Source organism: Myotis yumanensis, unplaced genomic scaffold (assembly GCF_028538775.1).
Source record: "Myotis yumanensis isolate MYYU_CA2020_CCGP unplaced genomic scaffold, mMyoYum1.0.hap1 SCAF_6, whole genome shotgun sequence".
Classification (NCBI taxonomy): Eukaryota; Metazoa; Chordata; class Mammalia; order Chiroptera; family Vespertilionidae; genus Myotis; species Myotis yumanensis.
Genome location: NW_027223757.1, coordinates 66,854,300 through 66,874,078, shown reverse-complemented (window position 1 = coordinate 66,874,078; position 19,779 = coordinate 66,854,300). Strand labels below are relative to the sequence as shown.

General features: G+C 36.5%; 2 protein-coding genes across 6 annotated transcripts in view; both read left to right on the top strand.

The window, feature by feature from the left end:
* Window positions 1-19,779, top strand: part of ADGRB3 (adhesion G protein-coupled receptor B3) — a 699,707-nt gene that overhangs the window by 114,278 nt on the left and 565,650 nt on the right. The gene's annotated exons all lie outside the window — the stretch shown is intronic.
* LOC139012401 (small ribosomal subunit protein uS14) lies at window positions 288-601 on the top strand. The gene has a single exon (XM_070418317.1). It carries the CDS (start codon window positions 331-333, stop codon window positions 499-501), a length of 171 nt encoding a protein of 56 aa, XP_070274418.1. The 5' UTR covers window positions 288-330; the 3' UTR covers window positions 502-601.

Here is a 19,779-nt window from a genome sequence, read left to right as displayed (position 1 = left end):
TCTCTAATGTCATTATTGACCTCTAAAATTACTGAGTTTAGTCTTTGTTTATAGTATTTATACAACTTGTTGCTTACTTCTACTTGAAGCTTTCATCATATACTCCTCCCTGCATCCTCTTGGTTTTTACAATGTGGATCCCTTCCCTGTCACTAATGGGAGCACCATAGTGAAGGCCTATGGTGCCTGACTTTCCACGTGACCTTTAGGAGAGTTATTTAATTCTTCCAAGGATCACTTATTTACCTGTGGAAGATAAGCTGTCCTTGAAGAGTTGCTATTAAGATTAGAAGCAATGCCCTTTTGCCTCGTTGCTACAGAGTGAGCAAGATGGGTCACCAGCAACTCTACTGGAGCCATCCGAGGAAATTCGGCCAAGGTTCTCGTTCTTGCCGCGTCTGCTCAAACCGCCACGGTCTGATCCGGAAGTACGGCCTCAACATGTGCCGCCAGTGTTTCCGTCAGTACGCGAAGGACATAGGCTTCATTAAGTTGGACTAAGAACTTCCATGAATGGGTCGTTCAAGACATCTACCTTATGACAGAATGCTATCTCTTTGTACATAAAATAAAATAAAAACCTTCAAAAAAAAAAAAAAAAGATTAGAAGCAATGAACATTAACTTTTATCAAGTTGTTGATACACATTAGAACTCAATAAGTAGTTATTGCTATAATGGTTCCTAACATCACTAACTCCATCATCACCATCACCACCATCATTACAGTCATAACCATCAAAGTCATTGCCATAACCTTTATCATCACTGTCATTATTATCACCACCTTGATTATTGGAAAGTCAAGGTACTCTCTACTCATGTTTTCACTCTATTATTATTCCTTGCTTGACTTCGTCTGCTTCCATCAACAGTAACACAGTAAGAACAAACACAGTATTGAAAAATAGAGCTCATTGTGTCACTGTCTTTGTAAAAAACACACACAAGCTTCCAATTGTAACTCATTTCCTCCTAATATGTCATTTATGTCGTGTGTGATTTTGTCTTATTTTCTAATATATTTTTTCCATTCATCTTGTGTTTAAGCCACAGGGTCTCACATACTTTCAATGTTCTGTACCTTAGTTTTTATTACCTAAAAACCAAAAATGTTATTTATCTATCCTTATGTACACATATAGTCAAGCAGAATTCTTATCTCCTCAAAGCAATTTTTACAGCCCCCAGTTGGAAATGAATGATGAAATGTCCCTCCCATTATGTTTATTCAGAACTTTTTAGTTTTGTGGCATATATGTTATTCTGCGTTGTAATATAATAAGTTAATTATTTGTCTGTTTGACCACCCTCATTCCAACCCTGAAAGTTGCTTAGGATAACTGCATTATTTCATTCATTTTTTTATTACAGCCAGCTTTATGCCTCAAATGGATGATTTTGGACATTGAACACAAGTAATTTCAAGTGTATTTAAGTATAGCAGGTGCCCAGATAAGAAATTCTGGCAGTGAACACTTGTAGGCTTAAAAAAAGAGCCTGAAAGATCATCCAATTGAAAGGTGCTACCACTAATAAAGTATCAGAAAGCAAGCATCCTGTCTTGCCTGTCCTTACCTGCTGAGGAAATAACAGATACTGAATTACAAAAGATCTGGGTAACTTAAAGGTGCTTTTTAATGGTTCGTGGCCTGTTTATTGTATAGATTGCATAACTATTCACAGCCAATAAAAAGCATTTTCCATGTATTTGATACAAAATTAAAAAATAATTAATATATTCTAAAATATTCAAATTAATTTGCTATTCATTTAGGAGTAGAAAGACTTATAGATTAGGTTTCTCTTGTAGTTCGTAGTTTTTTTCATTTGGTTATTGAAAAATAATTCACATATCCTTTCCTAACAAAGATATGCTTCTCATTAACTGTATATCTTGGCAAACTCCCCCCTTTTTTCCAGCTGACTGTATTAATTCCAGTCTTGGCCTCCTTGTGTGTGTGTGTGTGTGTGTGTGTGTGTGTGTGTGTATGTACGTGTGTTTGGGGTGGGGTGCTGTTTAATATAGGCACTATGTGTGAAGTATTGCTTTCCTTATTCTAGAACTATGCTTACATTCTGACATGGCCTAATTTTTTAAAAATATATTTTATTAATTTTTACAGAGAGGAAGGGAGAAGGATAGAGAGTTAGAAACATCAATGAGAGAGAAACATCGATCAGCTGCCTCCTGTACACCCCCTACTGGGGATGTGCCCGCAACCAAGGTGTATGCCCTTGACCGGAATCGAACCTGGGACCCTTCAGTCCACAAGCTGATGCTTTATCCACTGAGCCAAACCGGTTAGGGCTGACATGGCCTAATTTTATATAAACAGTGCTCATGAATTCTTAATCAAATTGATTCATTTGTGTCTTAAAATATTTTCAAAAAGTATTTCCTTAATGTGTATATTCCTTAAAATCAAATACAACTTAAATATAGGCTGTTTCTTGGGTTAATGAAAATGCTCATCATATGTAAAAAATAACTTTTCTTGCTAGAAAGGCCAAAGAAACTAGGTCAATTGAGAAGTGAAAAATGAAGGCTATAGTCTTAGAAAATGGGTGTTAATAGCATGAATTATTTCATTATATTATCATCATATATCATAAAAGTTAACCTAAGAAAATCTCATGAATTTTTGTTCATTACATAAAGAATATCTTAATTGTTTGAAATTATTTCTTTTACTTTAGTTTGGATGCTATAGCATACATTTTGTTTGATTCTAGTCAATGTATTCTTAACTTGAAAAATTATATTTAATTACATAATTTGCTTGTTAGGTCTTTTATTTGCTATTAAATCTTGACAAAAAGCATAAGATATAAGCAGATGCAAGAAATTCAGTATATTTGAGCAATGTATAATATATGTTATGCTCAGCATTTAATAATACAAGTCATTATTAGTTGCAAATGATGCAAGCTCCTTATGACTTCAAAGTTGAAGGGAAAACTATGGTATTTTTGTTATTTCTGATTATGGCAGTTACACACACACACACACACACACATATCCCTACCCCTCAAGGACATTTCTCCCCTAGAGGACCTTGTCATATGCTTCAGTAATGGAGATTAAATTCCTAGTAGTTTGTTGGATAGATCTTTTCCTCACAGAGAAGCTAAAATTAATTAAAAACTAATTAGGAATGTATAGGAGGTTAATTTTTCATGTTAAGCCTTATTAAAATGAGATAAGTAATTCATAAAGTATCAAAGGATTGCTTTGGACAGAATTAAATGAAAGGACACTGCCAAGTATTATTCCCTAAAAAGTAATAGAAGCAATGAAAGCAAATCAAGGCACAAACTCGAGTCCAACTCATCTTGCTTTTTGTCAGAAGGAAAACAACAAACATAATGTCCACACAACTCTATTAAATAGTGGCTGCTGGCAAAGAATCTGTGAAGTAGCAGCTGTCCATGCAGGTGGATCAAGTCCCTCTTAGTATTCTAGCTAGGAAAATATCATGCCATTTGCCAGGATTAATTTCCCCTCAGAAAAACGTAACTGGGTCTGAATTCTAGTTAGAGACAGTGCCCAATTACTGAGCCTACCACAGGACACCATAATAGCAGCATGTCCAGTTCTCTGAATAAATTTGTCAGCTGCATTCAACGTGCAAATTAGATATATGGCATATAGTGGAAAGCCAGAGAAAAAATATTCAAATGCTGTAATTTTCCCCCCAAAACTTATAATTCCTAATATATATTTAGCATTCTTTTTCATCTTGCCTTCCAGTTGAATAGCCTGGGATTTTCGTGTTGGAAAAATAAAGCTGATTTCCTTGACACCCTTTCCTGCTACCTCCTACAGCAGGTGTTCTTACTCCTTTCTGGTGGTGCTAAGGGACAGGGCAGCTGCTCACAGCAGAAAACAGTAGTATGATTTCTGCAGTCCCAATTTAGCTCACGCACTCTGTTGAGGCAGAGAACTCCCCACCTCCCAGTCTCCAGGTGAGAGGCAGCAGGGAGAAATGAGAAATAAGAAGCAGATAGTGCCCTAACTATTCTGAAACAAGCATGTTTGGACCTACATATTCATGCCCTAAACCAGGGGTCCTCAAACTACGGCCCGTGGGCCACATGCAAATACAAATATTGTATTTGTTCCTGTTTTGTTTTTTTACTTCAAAATAAGATATGTGCAGTGTGCATAGGAATTTGTTCATAGTTTTTTTTTAAACTATAGTCCGGCCCTCCAACGGTCTGAGGGACAGTGAACTGGCCCCCTGTTTAAAAACTTTGAGGACCCCTGCAACCTCCTAATTTGGTTTCCTCTTTTGACTCCACCCAGGTTTCCAGTTAGTAACTCCTTGTGGGCAGTCTGTGCCAAGCCCAGTCAGCGGCTTTTTTTGGCCTACATCCGCCTTGTACCGCGCTCGTATTCCTGATTATATCTGCCAGTGTAGCATGGGTTGTACTCTAGTATCCTTGGCAGCTTCCTTCAGTGTGGTCCTTGTTTGTTTGTTTTCAATGAGTACACAATGTATTACGTACTATGATCTGCATTTTATAGGAGCCAGCCATTCATTTTTGTTTTATCATATAGACTGTAGTTGGTGTTAACTTGGCCTATTTTGTCAGTATCCTTTTTTTAGGTTCTAGTTTTTGGGGGCATAAAAATATTTTTTCTTCAGACTATATTTTTTAAATATGAAAATACCTATCTATTTTACTGTCTGCTTTTCTCCTCATTTTTATACATGCCTGTCTTCCAAAATGATAGTTAAAAATGAAAACTGTTATCATGAAACCAACTAGATAATAATAATGCTATGTTAAGTTCACATTTACCTGAGAGGTAGTGTATATGAAAATTATATTGCCTAATTTTTGTATCTGAGAATGAGAGATTATTCTTATTGTTCATATAATAATTTAAACCTTAACATCACATTCAAAGTCTACTCTAATATAAAATGTCCACCTAGTAAATATGTAAAATAACATTTAAATATTATATAGATTTACCATGTTTCTGGATGGTCAAACTGGGGAATGTACAAATATCACTATTTTCCAGACTAGTTTATAGGTTTAGGGCAGGTTTTTCAAGGTTGTCCTCCTCCCCATTCTCCTCCTCCTTGTCATCTCCTGTCATCTCCAATCCCTTCTCTTCTCCCTATCCTTTTATCCTTATCTCCTCTTTCTCATACTCTTTCTTTTCCTCTCCACTTTTTAATAGCGTATTAAACTAACCCACGAGTTTATATGCAAGAGCAAACAGGTGAGAAATAGCATATGTTTTGGAAAAGTAAAAGTGAATAGTAATGAGCAATTTGACCTACTAAGTGCTGTACCTTACTATGAACTAACAATAATTGGCTTTGTACAGATAAAGTATAAAAATAAGGCAAAGTAAATCTATGCCCCCAAGGTATGAATAAAAACATAGTGAGTGACAGAAGTGGCCAAAGAATTTGATGAATGAAAGAACTGTTCAATAAATAGGACTGGTAAAATAATTACTTGAAAAGTAAAAAGAAAGTGAAAAGGAAAGATTGCATTCTTATTTTTTGCCTAAACACGAAAGCAATGAAATAAATCATAAACATATTTATATAAATTTAAATGCTATATTATTCTTAAAATTAAATATTATTATATGATAACTGATATAACTCAAATAAAATTGTCAAAGAATTAGAATCATAGTTATAAATGAAATAAAAATAATACTAATAGTGATAATAGCACCTGGCATTTACTGAAAATTTATGCTGTATCAGGCACTCTTCTAAGTGGTTTATTTATAACTAGTGGCCTGGTGCACGAAATTTGTGCACGGGGGTGGGGGTTGTCCCTCAGCCCGGCCTGCACCCTCTTCAATCTGGGACCCTACAGGGAATGTCTTCCAGAGGTTTCCTGGTCTAATTAGCATATTACCCTTTTATCAGTATAGATATCACATTTAATCCTCTATGAATCACACATTTTAATCTCTATAATCTTCAACAGAGGGACATAAGGTTTAGATTTCAAGTAACTAACTAAATCTAAGTCACAATTTAAACTGTAGCCTGAATGCTTTATTTAAAACATTCTTATATATGTAATCATGTAGGTTGTTTTACTTTATTAATATTATGTCATTGAGATGAGCTTTATGATACATACACAAGTTTAAGAGAGAAATCTACTTTTAACTGTTGTGTTTTAACCATTCAAAAGAATAGACTACTCTCATTTTAGTCAATATCATATTGGTAGATATTTATATTGCTTATTGATTTTTCCTATTAGAAATAAATTAGCTTGAACATTTTCATATACCTACCTTTTTGCATATATCAAAATATTTCTTTCTTCTAGTAAAATTAGTGTATAATGGAGCTTGTACACATTTTCAATGATAATGAGATGTTATTAAAAGTATCAACAGGTATTAGTATTTAGTCTCTGACTATAATGTACATGCATGTGAAGATTGGCCATTAAGGATAACCTCATTTTAGATTTGTTTGTTTGGGGAAGAGGAGTTATTTTTCCTCAGTTGAGGAAGTTCTTTCCTTTTCTTTTTTAAAAATAATATTTTTAGACATGAACAGTTATTGGTTTTTATAATTTTTTGTGCCCAATTATTCTCTCATAAATCTACAGTCACCATTTAATGTTCTTGCAAAAGCTTTCTTGAAAAAGACCTTTATTCTCTATTGAGTAAAGTCTAGAGCAGGTAAAATAATGAACATGTCAGAGTTAGGGAGAAAATCAAGAGTTAGTTAGAAAAAAGAAATAAAGAATATGATGATTTATCTGTAACATCACAGGATGTGAAATAGATTTTGACTGCTATTCAAAATGAGGATGAAAAGAATAAAGAAGTGTATATGGTAGTTCTATTTTTAATTTTTTGAGGAACTTCCATACTGTTTTCTATAGTGGCTGTACCAATTTATAGTCCCACCAACAGTATGTGAGAGTTCCCTGTTCTCACATCCTCAGTAACATTTGTTGCTTGTTGACTTCTTGATAATGGCCATTCTGACAGGTATGAGGTGATATTTCATTGTGATTTTGATTTGCATTTCTCTGATGTGTAGTGATGTTGAACATTTTTTCATATACCTGTTGACCATCTGTATGTCTTATTTGGAGAAATATCTATTCATGTCATTTGCCCATTTTTTAAACAGTTTGTTTTTCAATGTGGATTTGTATGAGTTTCTTATATATAGAGTGGGGCAAAAGTAGGTTTAAGGTTGTCTGCATGGAAAATAATACCATAATTAATAATAATAATGCAAGAATAAACTTTGTGTTTCATTCACTCACAACTGCAAACTGTAAAGATTTGTCCCACCATGCAATTTGGATATTCACCCCTTATTGGATCCAGCAATTACACTTCTGGGTATTTATCATAAAAAAACCCCAAAATACTAATTTGAAAAGATATATGTATCCGTATGTTCACTGTAGCATTATTTACAATAGTCAAGATATGGAAGCAAACTATGTGTTCATCAATAAATGATAGGTGGTGGGATGTTACTCAGCCACAAAAAATAATGAAATCTTGCTATTTGCAACAACATGGATGAACCTAGAGGCAATTATGCTAAGTAAAATTAGTCAGTAAAAGACAAATACTATATTAATTTACTTATATGCAAAATCTCAAAATTAAAAAAACAAAACATGAACAAAGAAAACAAAATGGAAACATAGCCATAGATCTAGAGAAAAAATTGATGGTGGCCAAAAGGGAAAAAGGTGGAAAGGTGGAATAAAAAAGGTAAAGGAAGATAAGAGTATAAACTTCTAGTTATAAATAAGCAGCAGAGATGTTAAGTACAGCACAGGGAATGTAGTCAATAATATCGTAACAACTTTGGCTATTAGACTTATTGTGGTGACCATATTGTAAGATATATAAAATTTGAGCATTGTATTATACACTTGAAACTAATATGTATTGTATGCTAACTGTACTTTAGTAATAAAAAATGAAATATATATAACTTTTGTCAGGAATATAAAAGCAACTTGAGTATCAAATTTCACCTAGCAAATGACTGATACAAGACAAAAGAGTGTGATAGCTTCAGCTCAGGTCAACAGAACATCAGACTGTTGAGGCTGAATCTGAAAGTGATTACAAAATTTTAGAAACAGAATCAGAAATAAAGCTGAGGTTACCAAGAGGAGCCTGAACAGCAGTACTAGAAAAAGTAAATGTAATCTTGCACACTGTTTCAATGAAGATATAAGAGATAATATAATGGAGATATTACATTCTTTGCTTTAATAACATAATATTTGTATCATAAAAATATTCTCCAAATACTTCCTGATGGGATTTTGATTAGAATTGAATCCACTGATTAATTTAAGTCAATTAACATCTTAAAATATATCAACATGTTGTATTGCCTCATTTATTCATGTCTAATTTTATGTCCTTCAATAAAAATGTGCAATTTCATTTGCAAAATGTTTCACATTTTGGTAAACTTTATTCCATTATGTTTTATAAAATTTTATTAGTAGCATTTCTCTACTAAACTTTCTATTTGATTACTGCTGGTTTAATGTAATATTATTAAATTTGGAATGCTGACTTTATATCCAGCAACTTTTTGAACTCTCTTATTAATTCTAAGAATTTGTCTATAGCAGGGGTCCTCAAACTATGGCCCGCGGGCCACATGCAAATACAAATATTGTATTTGTTCCTGCTTTGTTTTTTTACTTCAAAATAAGATATGTGCAGTGTGCATAGGAATTTGTTCATAGTTTTTTTTTAAACTATAGTCCGGCCGTCCAACGGTCTGAGGGACAGTGAACTGGCCCCCTGTTTACCAGGGTCTATAGGTTCTCTGTGTTCACAGAAAGATTATAAATGTCTGTTTTCTATAAAATGTTTTTATTAGGCTCTGCTTTATGATTTTTACACCCTTTCTTTACTTTTATTATTTTTTTGCCCTGGCTGTGCCTCTAGTATACTGTTGAATGGCAGAAGTAATAGCAGGTATTCGTGCATTGACTCTTGGGATCCTGGTAAAGTTGTACTAATTTAAAATAATATTTAATTGAACTTTTTGTTTTAAAAAGAGGGAAAACTTTTTAGTATATTCAGGAAGTTATTTTCTACACCTTGATTTTCATAATGCTTTTAGTCATAAATAGGCATTAAAGTTTATCAAATATGTTTTCTGCATCTGTTAACATTGATCATATTTTCTGTCCTTTGTGTGGTGAAATTACTTGGGTAGATTTTCTAAGTGTGGACCATCATATAACACAAAAAAGCCTTGTATGTGATATGTAAGTATTTTAAACACAACTAGAGCAGAAGGTTGTGTTAATTATGCCGCATCGTCCACAGTGTCATATTATTGAGTCCTGCAAGGTTCAGGTCTTGTTTAATTCATCCTTATTTATTTGTTTGACAATCTGGTAATTTTCTTTACATAATTTCTTATATAATTCTAAAATCAAGGTTATACGAGTTTTATAAAATTGGATACTTTCTGTTTTTTTCTCTATACTATGGAACAATGTGTATAAGGATTATCTCTTTGTTAAAATTATGGGGAAAAGCCCTGCAAATGCTCCTTGACTGACCACCAAATTTTATTCTTTGGTAAATTTTTATAATTTGTACATTACTATATATTTACAGATTTCTAGAGTAATACTGTTTCAGTTAGGTTTTCAAATTTTGTGACATTTTAATGATAACATACTTTAAGTCAAGTTTAATGTGTAGTTATATACATTTTTTATATTATATGAGCTTTTATTTTAATTTTATTTAGTTTTGCCAGATATTTTGTTTCCAAAAAACAGTGAATTATTTTTTTTGCTCATATCAATTGTGGTTTTATTAATTTCTATTTCATTTATTTTTTTACTCTTAATGTTTTATTTTCCCTACATTTATTGCATTCATTTTCTTTTTTAACTTATGTCACTAAATGCTCAGATTATTTATTTTCAATTTTTTTCATATTTTCTGTTGGATTAATTTTTGGCTAAACATTTTCCTGGAGGTCCGGTAGTAGCTGCTTCCTATCCTATATAATAAAAGCCTAATATGCTAAGTGTCTGGTCATCCAGTCGTCCGTTCAACCAATCAAAGAGTAATATGCTAATGATAGGCTATGGCCACTCAACCACTCACTGTGACGTGCACTGACCACCAGGGGGCAGACGCTCTGACCGGTAGATTAGCTTGCTGCTGGGGTCGGGCCAATTGGGACTAAGTGAGATAGGCCAGGAATGTCCTGGACCCCTCCACAGCCCCTCCCCGGTTGCCAACCACCCGCATCCCTCCCCAGCCTCAATTGTGCACCAGTGGGGTCCCTTGGCCTGGCCTGTGCCCTCTTGCAATTTGGGACCCCTCGGGGGATGTCGGAGAGCCGGTTTAGGCCTGACAGCAGAATGACTGGTCGCTATGATGTGCACTGACCACCAGGGGGCAAGACGCTCAATGAAGGAGCTACCCCCTGGTGGTCAGTACACTCCCACAGGTGGAGCACCGCTCAGCCAGAAGCTGGGCTCATGGCTGGTGAGTGCAGCAGTGGTGGCGGGAGCCTCTCCCACCTCCATGGCAGTTGGACATCCCCCAAGAGCTCCTGGACTGCAAGAGGGCAAAGGCCGGGCTGAAGGACCCCCCCAAGTGCATGAATTTCATGCACTAAGCCTCCAGTCTATATATATAAAAGCCAAAGTGACCGGCTGATGGGCTGACAGGCCGGTAGATATGACGCACACTGATTGCCAGGGAGCAGATGCTCAACACAGGAGCTGCCTAGCTTCAGCAACTTTGCAGAGTGCCCTCTCACACTCCAGGACCCCTCGGGGGATGTCGGACTGCTGGTTTCAGCCAATTCCCGCAGGCCAGGCTGAGAGACCCCACTGGTGCATGAATCTGTGCACCAGGCCTCTAGTATATTATAAACATTTTAAGGATCATACACATATTGACCATTGTTTTACAGAAGCTATGACCATTTATACACACCACTTCTCTACATATGAAAGTTCATGGTAACACATCATTTCTATATCTGGAATTATAGATCTTATAAGCAATTTTCAATTTAGTAATAAAAATATGATATTATATTTGCTTTAATGCAGTTGTCAAGACCTTTTAAAATAAGGCTGTTTTGAATAATTTTATAATATAAAATATAATTTTATATATGCTTGATTTAGAGAGGGGAGGGAGAGATCTATGTGAGAAACATCGATTATATCAGTTGCCTCCATCAGTACATACCCTGACTGAGAATTGAACCTGCAACCCAGGTATGTGCCCTGACTGAGAATCTGACCCATGACCATTTGGTGCATGGGAGGACACTCTAACCAACTGAGCCACATCTCCAGGGCTGTGTAAATATTCTAAGGATAAAGAAGAAAGATGTAAATCTTTGTCAAAACATAAAAAGCATTTATCTAATGTAACTAAAAAGAAATATACATTCTAATTCTAATTGCAAGTCTTTGATGTTAAAAAATGTAATTTCACTTAATATATGACAAATATATTTATGGGAGATATTTCCGTCTATATTAAGTATTATAGAATAAGTGTTCATAATTCATTTTAATTATATTGATATGAATTTTTGTTTCAGGATAATCACAACATTGTTGTTCTTGAAAATTTTTAATATTCATAATGAAATTTCTCTAAATTTCATGAAAGCAAATGGGACATATAATACTATCTTCCATTACTGTATTTAGGAAAGGAAGATTGATAAAGTTTAAATTATTTTTCCTTAAAAAATCTTAAAAGATGTGTAACTATCATGCAATAACTTATTTATAAATTCTTTCTCCTCTTACTCAAGATGGGGAAGCTGAAATTTCACCATTGAGAGAATGCCCTAAATTTTTGATGTCTTCCCATTGAAATGAACTGAAGCTCAGTCATTAAAAACATGGCGTATCTTTATGCATTTAATATCTTGAATTACTCTGGCTGTCTTCATTTTCAACTGACAACCACTGTCTTTATCATCCTAATAGAATGAGAAAAAGAAATCTCCATATTTTGTTTTCTGCTGTTTTATACACAAACCTCAGTAATTGAATTCTGAGACTACATTCTCGTTTTTATCCCAGGGCTCTTATTGATTATTTGGCCAGTGAGACAGGCATTCTGGAAGGAACACATTAAAGGAACAACACAGATAAGTGGTTGCCAAAACCACTGATGTCGTAATTTTGGTAATGTACACCTTTGTCTTGAATTATAATGTAGGGAATATGTAGACCCTCTTTGCATCAGTTTATACATTATCTGTTGTCTTTTTTCTCTCTCATTATCACCTGCAATCAATGTGCAAGGGGCAAAAGAACTAAAACTTTTGATTGAGCATTTGAGGGACTGTGTTTTTATTTTTTATTTTTTGTCTGTTTGTTTTTGTTTGTTTATTTGTTTTTTTACTGGATCCACAACTTCTAACACCACACCCAACAGCAGTCTAAATAAAATAATTTTATCTCCATAAGAGAACTTATTACTCAAATGGGCTGATGGAGGACTTATGTTCTATTCTTCCTATCATTCTGACATACCCTTGTTGTGTTTCTAAAAGAATGAGTAAAGGTTTATGCTCACAGTTTGAGGATATAACACAGCATTACTCTTTATATCTCCTTTTATTATGATTAGAAGAGGACTTACCGACTATCGCCAACCTGTTCATTATAAAGAAACTGATGTTCTGAGGAGCTGAGATTAGACGTGGGCCCAGCGCTGGCACTCATATGTTGTGATTCCTGAGAATGGGCGTGGGATAGTGGCTTCCTGGGGAGAGCTCAGTCTGTCCTGCAGTCAGACACACCTGGCTTCAGTTCCTTGATTCATTGCTTTGTGACACTGGGGAATTTATTCAGCAAACATTGATGTAAGAATTCTGTATTAGGCACTTAAAAGTGAACCACTCCTTTTGAGGTCCCTCTTGGTATTGCTATAAATTTAGAGAGGTAATATGTGCAGTGTGATTGGCGTATCATGGGCATTCAGTAAATGTGTTTTTTTTCTCTTAGACCATGAATGCTAAGTAAAGGTATTTTTACATTGAACAAATAAAGAGTGTGGCTATTAGTGGACCATAGTGAATTATATGAATATTTAATTTACATTTTTATGTGACTTTTCACTATGGAAATATTTCAATTTTCACATGTCAGATTTTGGTGACTTCAAAAAATATATTTGAATGTAGAAAGTTTTTTTTTTCCTCAAGGGGTTCAACAGTGAGCAGTAATAAAAATCAAATACCCAGTATGTGCACATAATTCAGTTTGATTCCCCATTTATTGAACATCTATACTCTGCTAGAGACCATGCTGGGTACTGAAGGGATTATAAACTACACATGTGCCTATGCTCACATGTCGATTACATTCTGAAGTGATTTAAAAGAATGTAAGCTGATTGTATTTTAAAGCCTAATGTGACAGTACTCATATTTATTCATTCAATCAATAGATATTATTTGAATACTTACTGTGAATCTAGGTTCTGAGAATAAAACAGTGAACAAAGCAAAGTCCCTATGCCCAGTGAACTTGCATTCTAATAAGGCAGATAATAAGTAAACAAGCAAGTTGTTTATATCATGTAATTCCAAGTGCCATGAAGAAAAGTGTAGCAGCATAATGAGGTAGAGGATGGCATGCCCTGGCTGGGTGAGGCTGGATAGATTGGGTAGGAAAGGAGTTCTCTGATTACCTTGGCATCTGATTGGCAAGGAGAGGGAGATGTTGCAGCACCAAAAAGTAAGTAGAACTTGAGTAAGATGAGGTTGTTTTTTAGGCACAGTTGATCAGACTGCATGGGGTTTTGAGCACCTGATAAAGGAGGGTGGCCTTCTGAGGGAGTGGGAAGCCATTAACTGCTCTGTTTATTGCTTGCTTCTATTTATAAGCAGAGGACTCCTGTGAAGAGAGTTGTACTTAGGAATGGAAATTGTTCCACTGGCACTTTGTGGGAGGAATTGGAGTAGCAAAGAACCTGACTCAGGTAAATCCTGTAGGTAGTTTTAGCGACTCCGTAGGCAAGTGAGGAGTGAGATTGCAATGGAGAAAACTGATGTGAAGCATTGCAGAATCAAAATTGAAAAGGCTTGCAGCCTAATGTGTGTACAAGGGGAGGTGGGTTGTGGGCATAAAGGATGGGAGGACTGGAGATGTTTCTGAAGTTTTGAACATGAGTAAATGAAGGGATGGTGAAGCCATCAATGAGGGTATGGAAAATGGATAGAGATGAGTATGTTTCCTGAGTTGGGACAGGTATTTACAGATTTGGACTTTGAGGTAATGATAGGGCTCTTTATTTTAGGCTAGAGGCCCGGTGCATGAAAATTCATGCACTGGAGGGGGGGGTCCCTCAGCCTGGCCTGCCCCCTCTCACAGTCCGGGAACCCTCAGGGGTAGGAGGTGACCCAACAATCAGGGGAAGGCGATGTCCCATCACACCTCTGCTGCTTCAACTGCCGGCAGCACAAGCCTCGGCCGGCCCTGGTTTACCTGAGCATCGGGCAGTGGCTGGGCAGCCACCATCTAAGGCTTGCCTGTGCCTCCTGCCGGCCCTGGGTGTCTGGGCAGCTGCCATCCGAGGTGCAGGTAAGCCTCGGGCCAGTCCTGGGCAGCTGGGGGGCTGAGGGGACTGGAGGACTCCGGAGGCAGGCACGCAGAGCGGCTGGGCCTGCCTGGGGCGGGCCCTGCCTTGCCACACACCTGCTGCCCTAGTGGGGCTGAGAGGACTGGGCACTGCCATCTTGTGGCTGTGGGTGCCACCATCTTTGAGGGCGTGGCAGTCAATTAGCATATTCCCTCCTTATTGGCTGTGGGCGCCACCATCTTTGAGAGGGTGTGAGGGTCAATTAGCATATTCCCTCTTTATTAGATAGGATATCCAGCAGTCTCATGCACCTGTGGGCTGGATTTTGAAAGAGAGTGTGAGACTCAAGATGTAGACTCAACAAGTGTTCAGCATGATGCAGTATGCAGATAAAATATCAAATGTGTACTTGAAACCTATATAATCTTATTAACCAATGGCACCTCTATTAATTTAATAAAAAATAAAAAGTAAATAAAGTATATAAACATAAAGGAGTTAAAAATATAATAAAGTAATGCCAGTATTTTTCAATGTTAAAATATTTTTTTAAGTATAAAGGGAAAAAAAAGGCATATCCACAAGATGTCAGTTAAAAAAAGAAAAGTACAGAACTGCCAGTAATAAATTATCATGCCAGAGATCAACTCTGAGAGTTCTGTTATCCTGTAAATTAATCTAATGGGAAAGTCATTTGAAACAGAATAAAAGGAAGGAAGCCCAGTAGTGTAGGCAGAAATAGCCCTGTACAAGTTAGTAATAATGATTACAAACAGTATATAAGTAGCTCATTATAGTTTGTTTTAAAAAAATGTTCTGCATAGATTGTCTCTCTTTTTTTTCTCAACAACAACCTGTAGGCTCAATATGACTGTTATTCTCATTTAACAGAGAAGGAAAGTTGAGGTTTAAAGAAACAAAGTAATTTTCCTAAAGTTGTCCAATTTGTATGAGGCAGAGTTAGAACTTAGGTCCAGATCCTATTACAACTGTTTAACAGAAAGGATACAGATTTATTCTTCTATCCCGTGCTATGCTCACAGAATCAGTATCACCCCAGACTTTCTGAATGGAGAGACATCAGTGAAACTCATACCAACTTGTAGTGCTATTGAGTTTAGAAACCTTGAGCAAACCCAGTATTAGTGCACAGTGAGGTTATTTATGTTCCTTAATTCATTCATTCCTTCAATGAATGTTTATTGAACATCTGTGGGGCGGGTGCTGAACTAACTTGAGATTCCAAAATGAGTGAGATAGAAATTAACCTTTTCCTCATTTGCTTGGTGTTCAATTGAAGGTATGGACAATTAATAAGGTGATTATAAATGCTGTGTGAAAAGTTATGTTATGGGAAATCTGCGGTGCTGTGAGAACTCAGGAATAGCACATTGTCCAGATTTGGAGGGTCAGGGAAGACAACCCATGGGAAGTGATGTCTAAGCTAAAACCAGAAGTATGACTGGGATGAGCTGGGTTCATTAAAGAGGCAGCAAGGCATGAAGACCTAGATGTGAGATAGAGAGGGGAAGGAAGACTAACAGAGGGGCCTCAAGAAGGGCACAGTGTTGCTGGAGCATTGTTGGGGTGGGGGTGTCCACACATAAACTCAAAGAGATAAGAAGGGGGAGATGATGCTTGGTATCTAATTCACACATAAAATTGTTAAACTAATGGATTATCTCTAAAGAAGGTACAGTGGTGTCTAATACATTTCAGGTTTCTATAAAAATATTTTATGTTTATAAAGTTTATTGTATAAATTTTTATTTTTCTGGAAAATACCCTGTGTAAGCTAAAGGATTCCTGAATAAGTGAGGTATCCCTGTCATGTTATCGTCTGTTAAGTCACTGGTCCTAAGAGATTAGCAGAGGCAGCATTGCTAAGAATGGAATTCAGTAATTCTATTGATGTGTTTCTGTGCAGTCAGTGTCTCTTTAGGCAGAATAGTGCTGGATCTTCCTCTTTGCCTCCTTTTCTTTTGGGGGCAACAAAAACACTGAAGTTTTGATTGAACTTTCTTAGTATTGGTCTCCTCGGGATCACTTCCAGAAATATATGAATTTAGCTCCAACAAGCGCAAAATGAAGCTAGATAAATTTTCCTCCCCAATTTACTCTTGTAGTTATACACATTTTTAGATACTTGTAATTACAGGAGAAATGCAGTGGTATGAGGCCCTGTTATGTTTCCTGCTGTTTTATTTTTTTGGTGATACTTCTGTTCAGAGAAAGGTAATGCCTCTGTGATCCATTTGTTTCTATGAAATATTTCTGAAGATGTGAAATACCATGGGAGGCCTAGGAATCTGTCCCAATTGGCCTCCAAAATATGTTATTTTAAACATTAATTTTTCACCCAAATGGAAGTTAAAACAGTAACATTTTATCAACAAGTCTATTTGTCACAACAGTAAACACATTTCTAGCAAAAACATTCTGTTCGGGATTGAACAAATATACTCAAGCCATTAAGCATAATTTTGCTTTATGAATATGCCCACATCCTGTGAGGTTTGGGGAGCAGGGGTTCTGAAAAAGAGCATTTTTTAAGACAAGAGTTATTGCAGTATTTTAAGGGAGAAATTGGTCAGGAGACATGGAGGCCTAGGGAATGGGGAAAGGCTCATGACTACGAATTCACCTATAAAGTGGGAGCAAGACCTTTCTTTTCTTATGAGGACTCAATCAGATACATTTCAAAACCATTCCATATCTCTCACAAGCATATTGCTTAGGAAAAAAAAGTGTTAGTTTTCTTTTTCCTACATACTTCCACTCTAGTCTGCATTTCCTGGTGGCTCCTGACATGGGGTAGGGTGGACGGTGCGGTGATCAGCAGGAGTCAGAATGAATGAGGACCCAGGCAGGGGAAGGAAGTCAGTGCTTTCTTGCATTTCTTTGGCTTGGGAGAACACTACCTGCTGGCCCCGCAGCAGAGAACGGGGTTGCCTCTGTGCATCTGGTACCCTGTTTGGGGCCCAGGCCTCTGCCATTCACTGGAGATGACTGTGAGGTTTCAAAGTCAGACAGTGCTTCTTTTAAAGTGAAGATGAGACGATTAAGGCACGAGCTTGGACTCCTTTGCACCAATGCCCTCCAGACAGCAGCTGGCCAGGAAAAAATTGATGCCGTACTTCCCACAGTGTCCCCCAGTCTCATACTTATCCTTGATGTCCAAGATTAAATGAGCTCATATTTATGAAGCACCCAGCACCCAGATCAGTGGCTGGCAGAGAGTAGGAACTATAGCTGTTTCAAATAAAATAAGAAAAACAGCCGTACTCCATTTTGTGCCTTACCTCTCCTTCTACTTGCCCTCACCACAGACGTCTCTACTTCAGCCACCACCTGTTAGGACCTAACTGTGAGATGCTGTCTCTCTTCTGTTCCTCAATTCAGTTTGAATTCAGGCAGCCGGGCTGCCAAAATAATTGTTTTCTGTTCCTTTTTGGTCTTTCCTTTCAATGACATACCTGGATGATGTACTGTAAAAAGCATTGTATTCATGTAGTTATTAAATAGCATCGTGCTTGTGTTGTGTCTAGAGGTAGCATAAATAAGGATGTAGAGGTCAGTGTGGAATTGTGCTGTGTCACTGCACATGCATTGATGTGGCGAAGCATTTCCCTATGTGCTTAGTCACAGAGGGTGCATATTTGCTTATGATCCAGAGGTCGAACCGAACACAGACTCTGTTACTGTGATAGCTGCTGCTTATTCTACTTCCCCCATTTATTGGCATTTCACTGCTTAATAGTGCCTCAGTTTTAATTGGATATGAAAAATAAAAAGGTAAAGGACCAAGTCTTTCCACTCTATTCCTGGTTAGAAACCCTAATAAGAATCCTAGCGTGAAAAGTAATGAAATTTAAGAAATTGCTTGCAAAATTAGGTCAGCGGTGCTCTTTTTAACACCCTACTATAGACAACTGAGGGCTTGCATGTAATGATCTTTAAAAGTAGTGTATCCTTTCACCTACACAGAGTGGCTGACAAATGGACTAGTTTCTTGCAGAATGGGAATGGATGGGAGTTGACCTCTCTGGCTTCCTTTCAAATCCCTTGATCCATAATTTGAATGCATAATTTTACATGCATTTATTCAGAAATGTGTGCACCCAGACTACTTTCTGCTAAGTGCAGACTCCCACTCTTAAACACTGGAGTGAGAAGCCTGTTAACTGATATTTGCAATTTAAGGATGGCACCGTGTGGGAGAGAGAACTGCCAATCATTTCTGCCAACATTACTCTCAAGGGGAGTCTAAACGAAGCTAGCTTGGTCCAATTAAAACAAGCAATTATGAGTAATGGAAAGTAAACAAATCTAAGAAAAAATGATATTACTGATTGCATTGGGTACTCACAATGAAAGGCTGTAGTCTATTAAGTATCACCTTTGTTTCTAAAGCTATTAATCTACTTTCATTTGATTGAATATATTTATATGAAATAATCTCAAAGAAATTGTTAACTTTCATTTAATAACAGTAAAATTAAGATTAGTGGGAAAATGATCATTACAGAGCTTTAATTAGGTCAAATATCTACATGGCCTTTGGGTTAGGAAAAATATATAACATTTATACTGTGACCCATTTAGCTACTTGATATAGAAGACATTGCCAAATAACCTAGCAGACCTACATTCTTTTTTGCTAAGGTTGAATATATAATATGTGAAATTTGCTTTAGTGCTATAATACAATCCAACAGTCACAAAATGCAAACTCTGATAAGCTCCATCCTTATGCCTTCTCCTACGTGCAGGAAAAATTAAACCATGCACTGTAATGGCACATAAGTGTGTGTTATTATCTCTGAAAGCATAGTGGCAGAGTATTTTTACCATTGCCAACACACGTTACCTTAAATTAATTGACCTTAGTTCACTTGCACAATGATGCAATTAACAAATATCTGGATATCAACATTTCAGTTGCATTTCCGAAATTGAAAAATATGCCTGACTCAGAGTTCTAGGAGTGATGTAGAAACATTATTTTTTTCAAATCATTTTTCTTCTCTGAATATCTCTATGCTTGGGTCATGCAAGATAAATGTATATTAAAGAGCCACAGTATAAACTCACATTAGCTACCAGTGATAACCAGAATGATCAAGGATAAAAGGCAGAGGAGCAAGGGGAAAATGTTTTTAAACACATGGA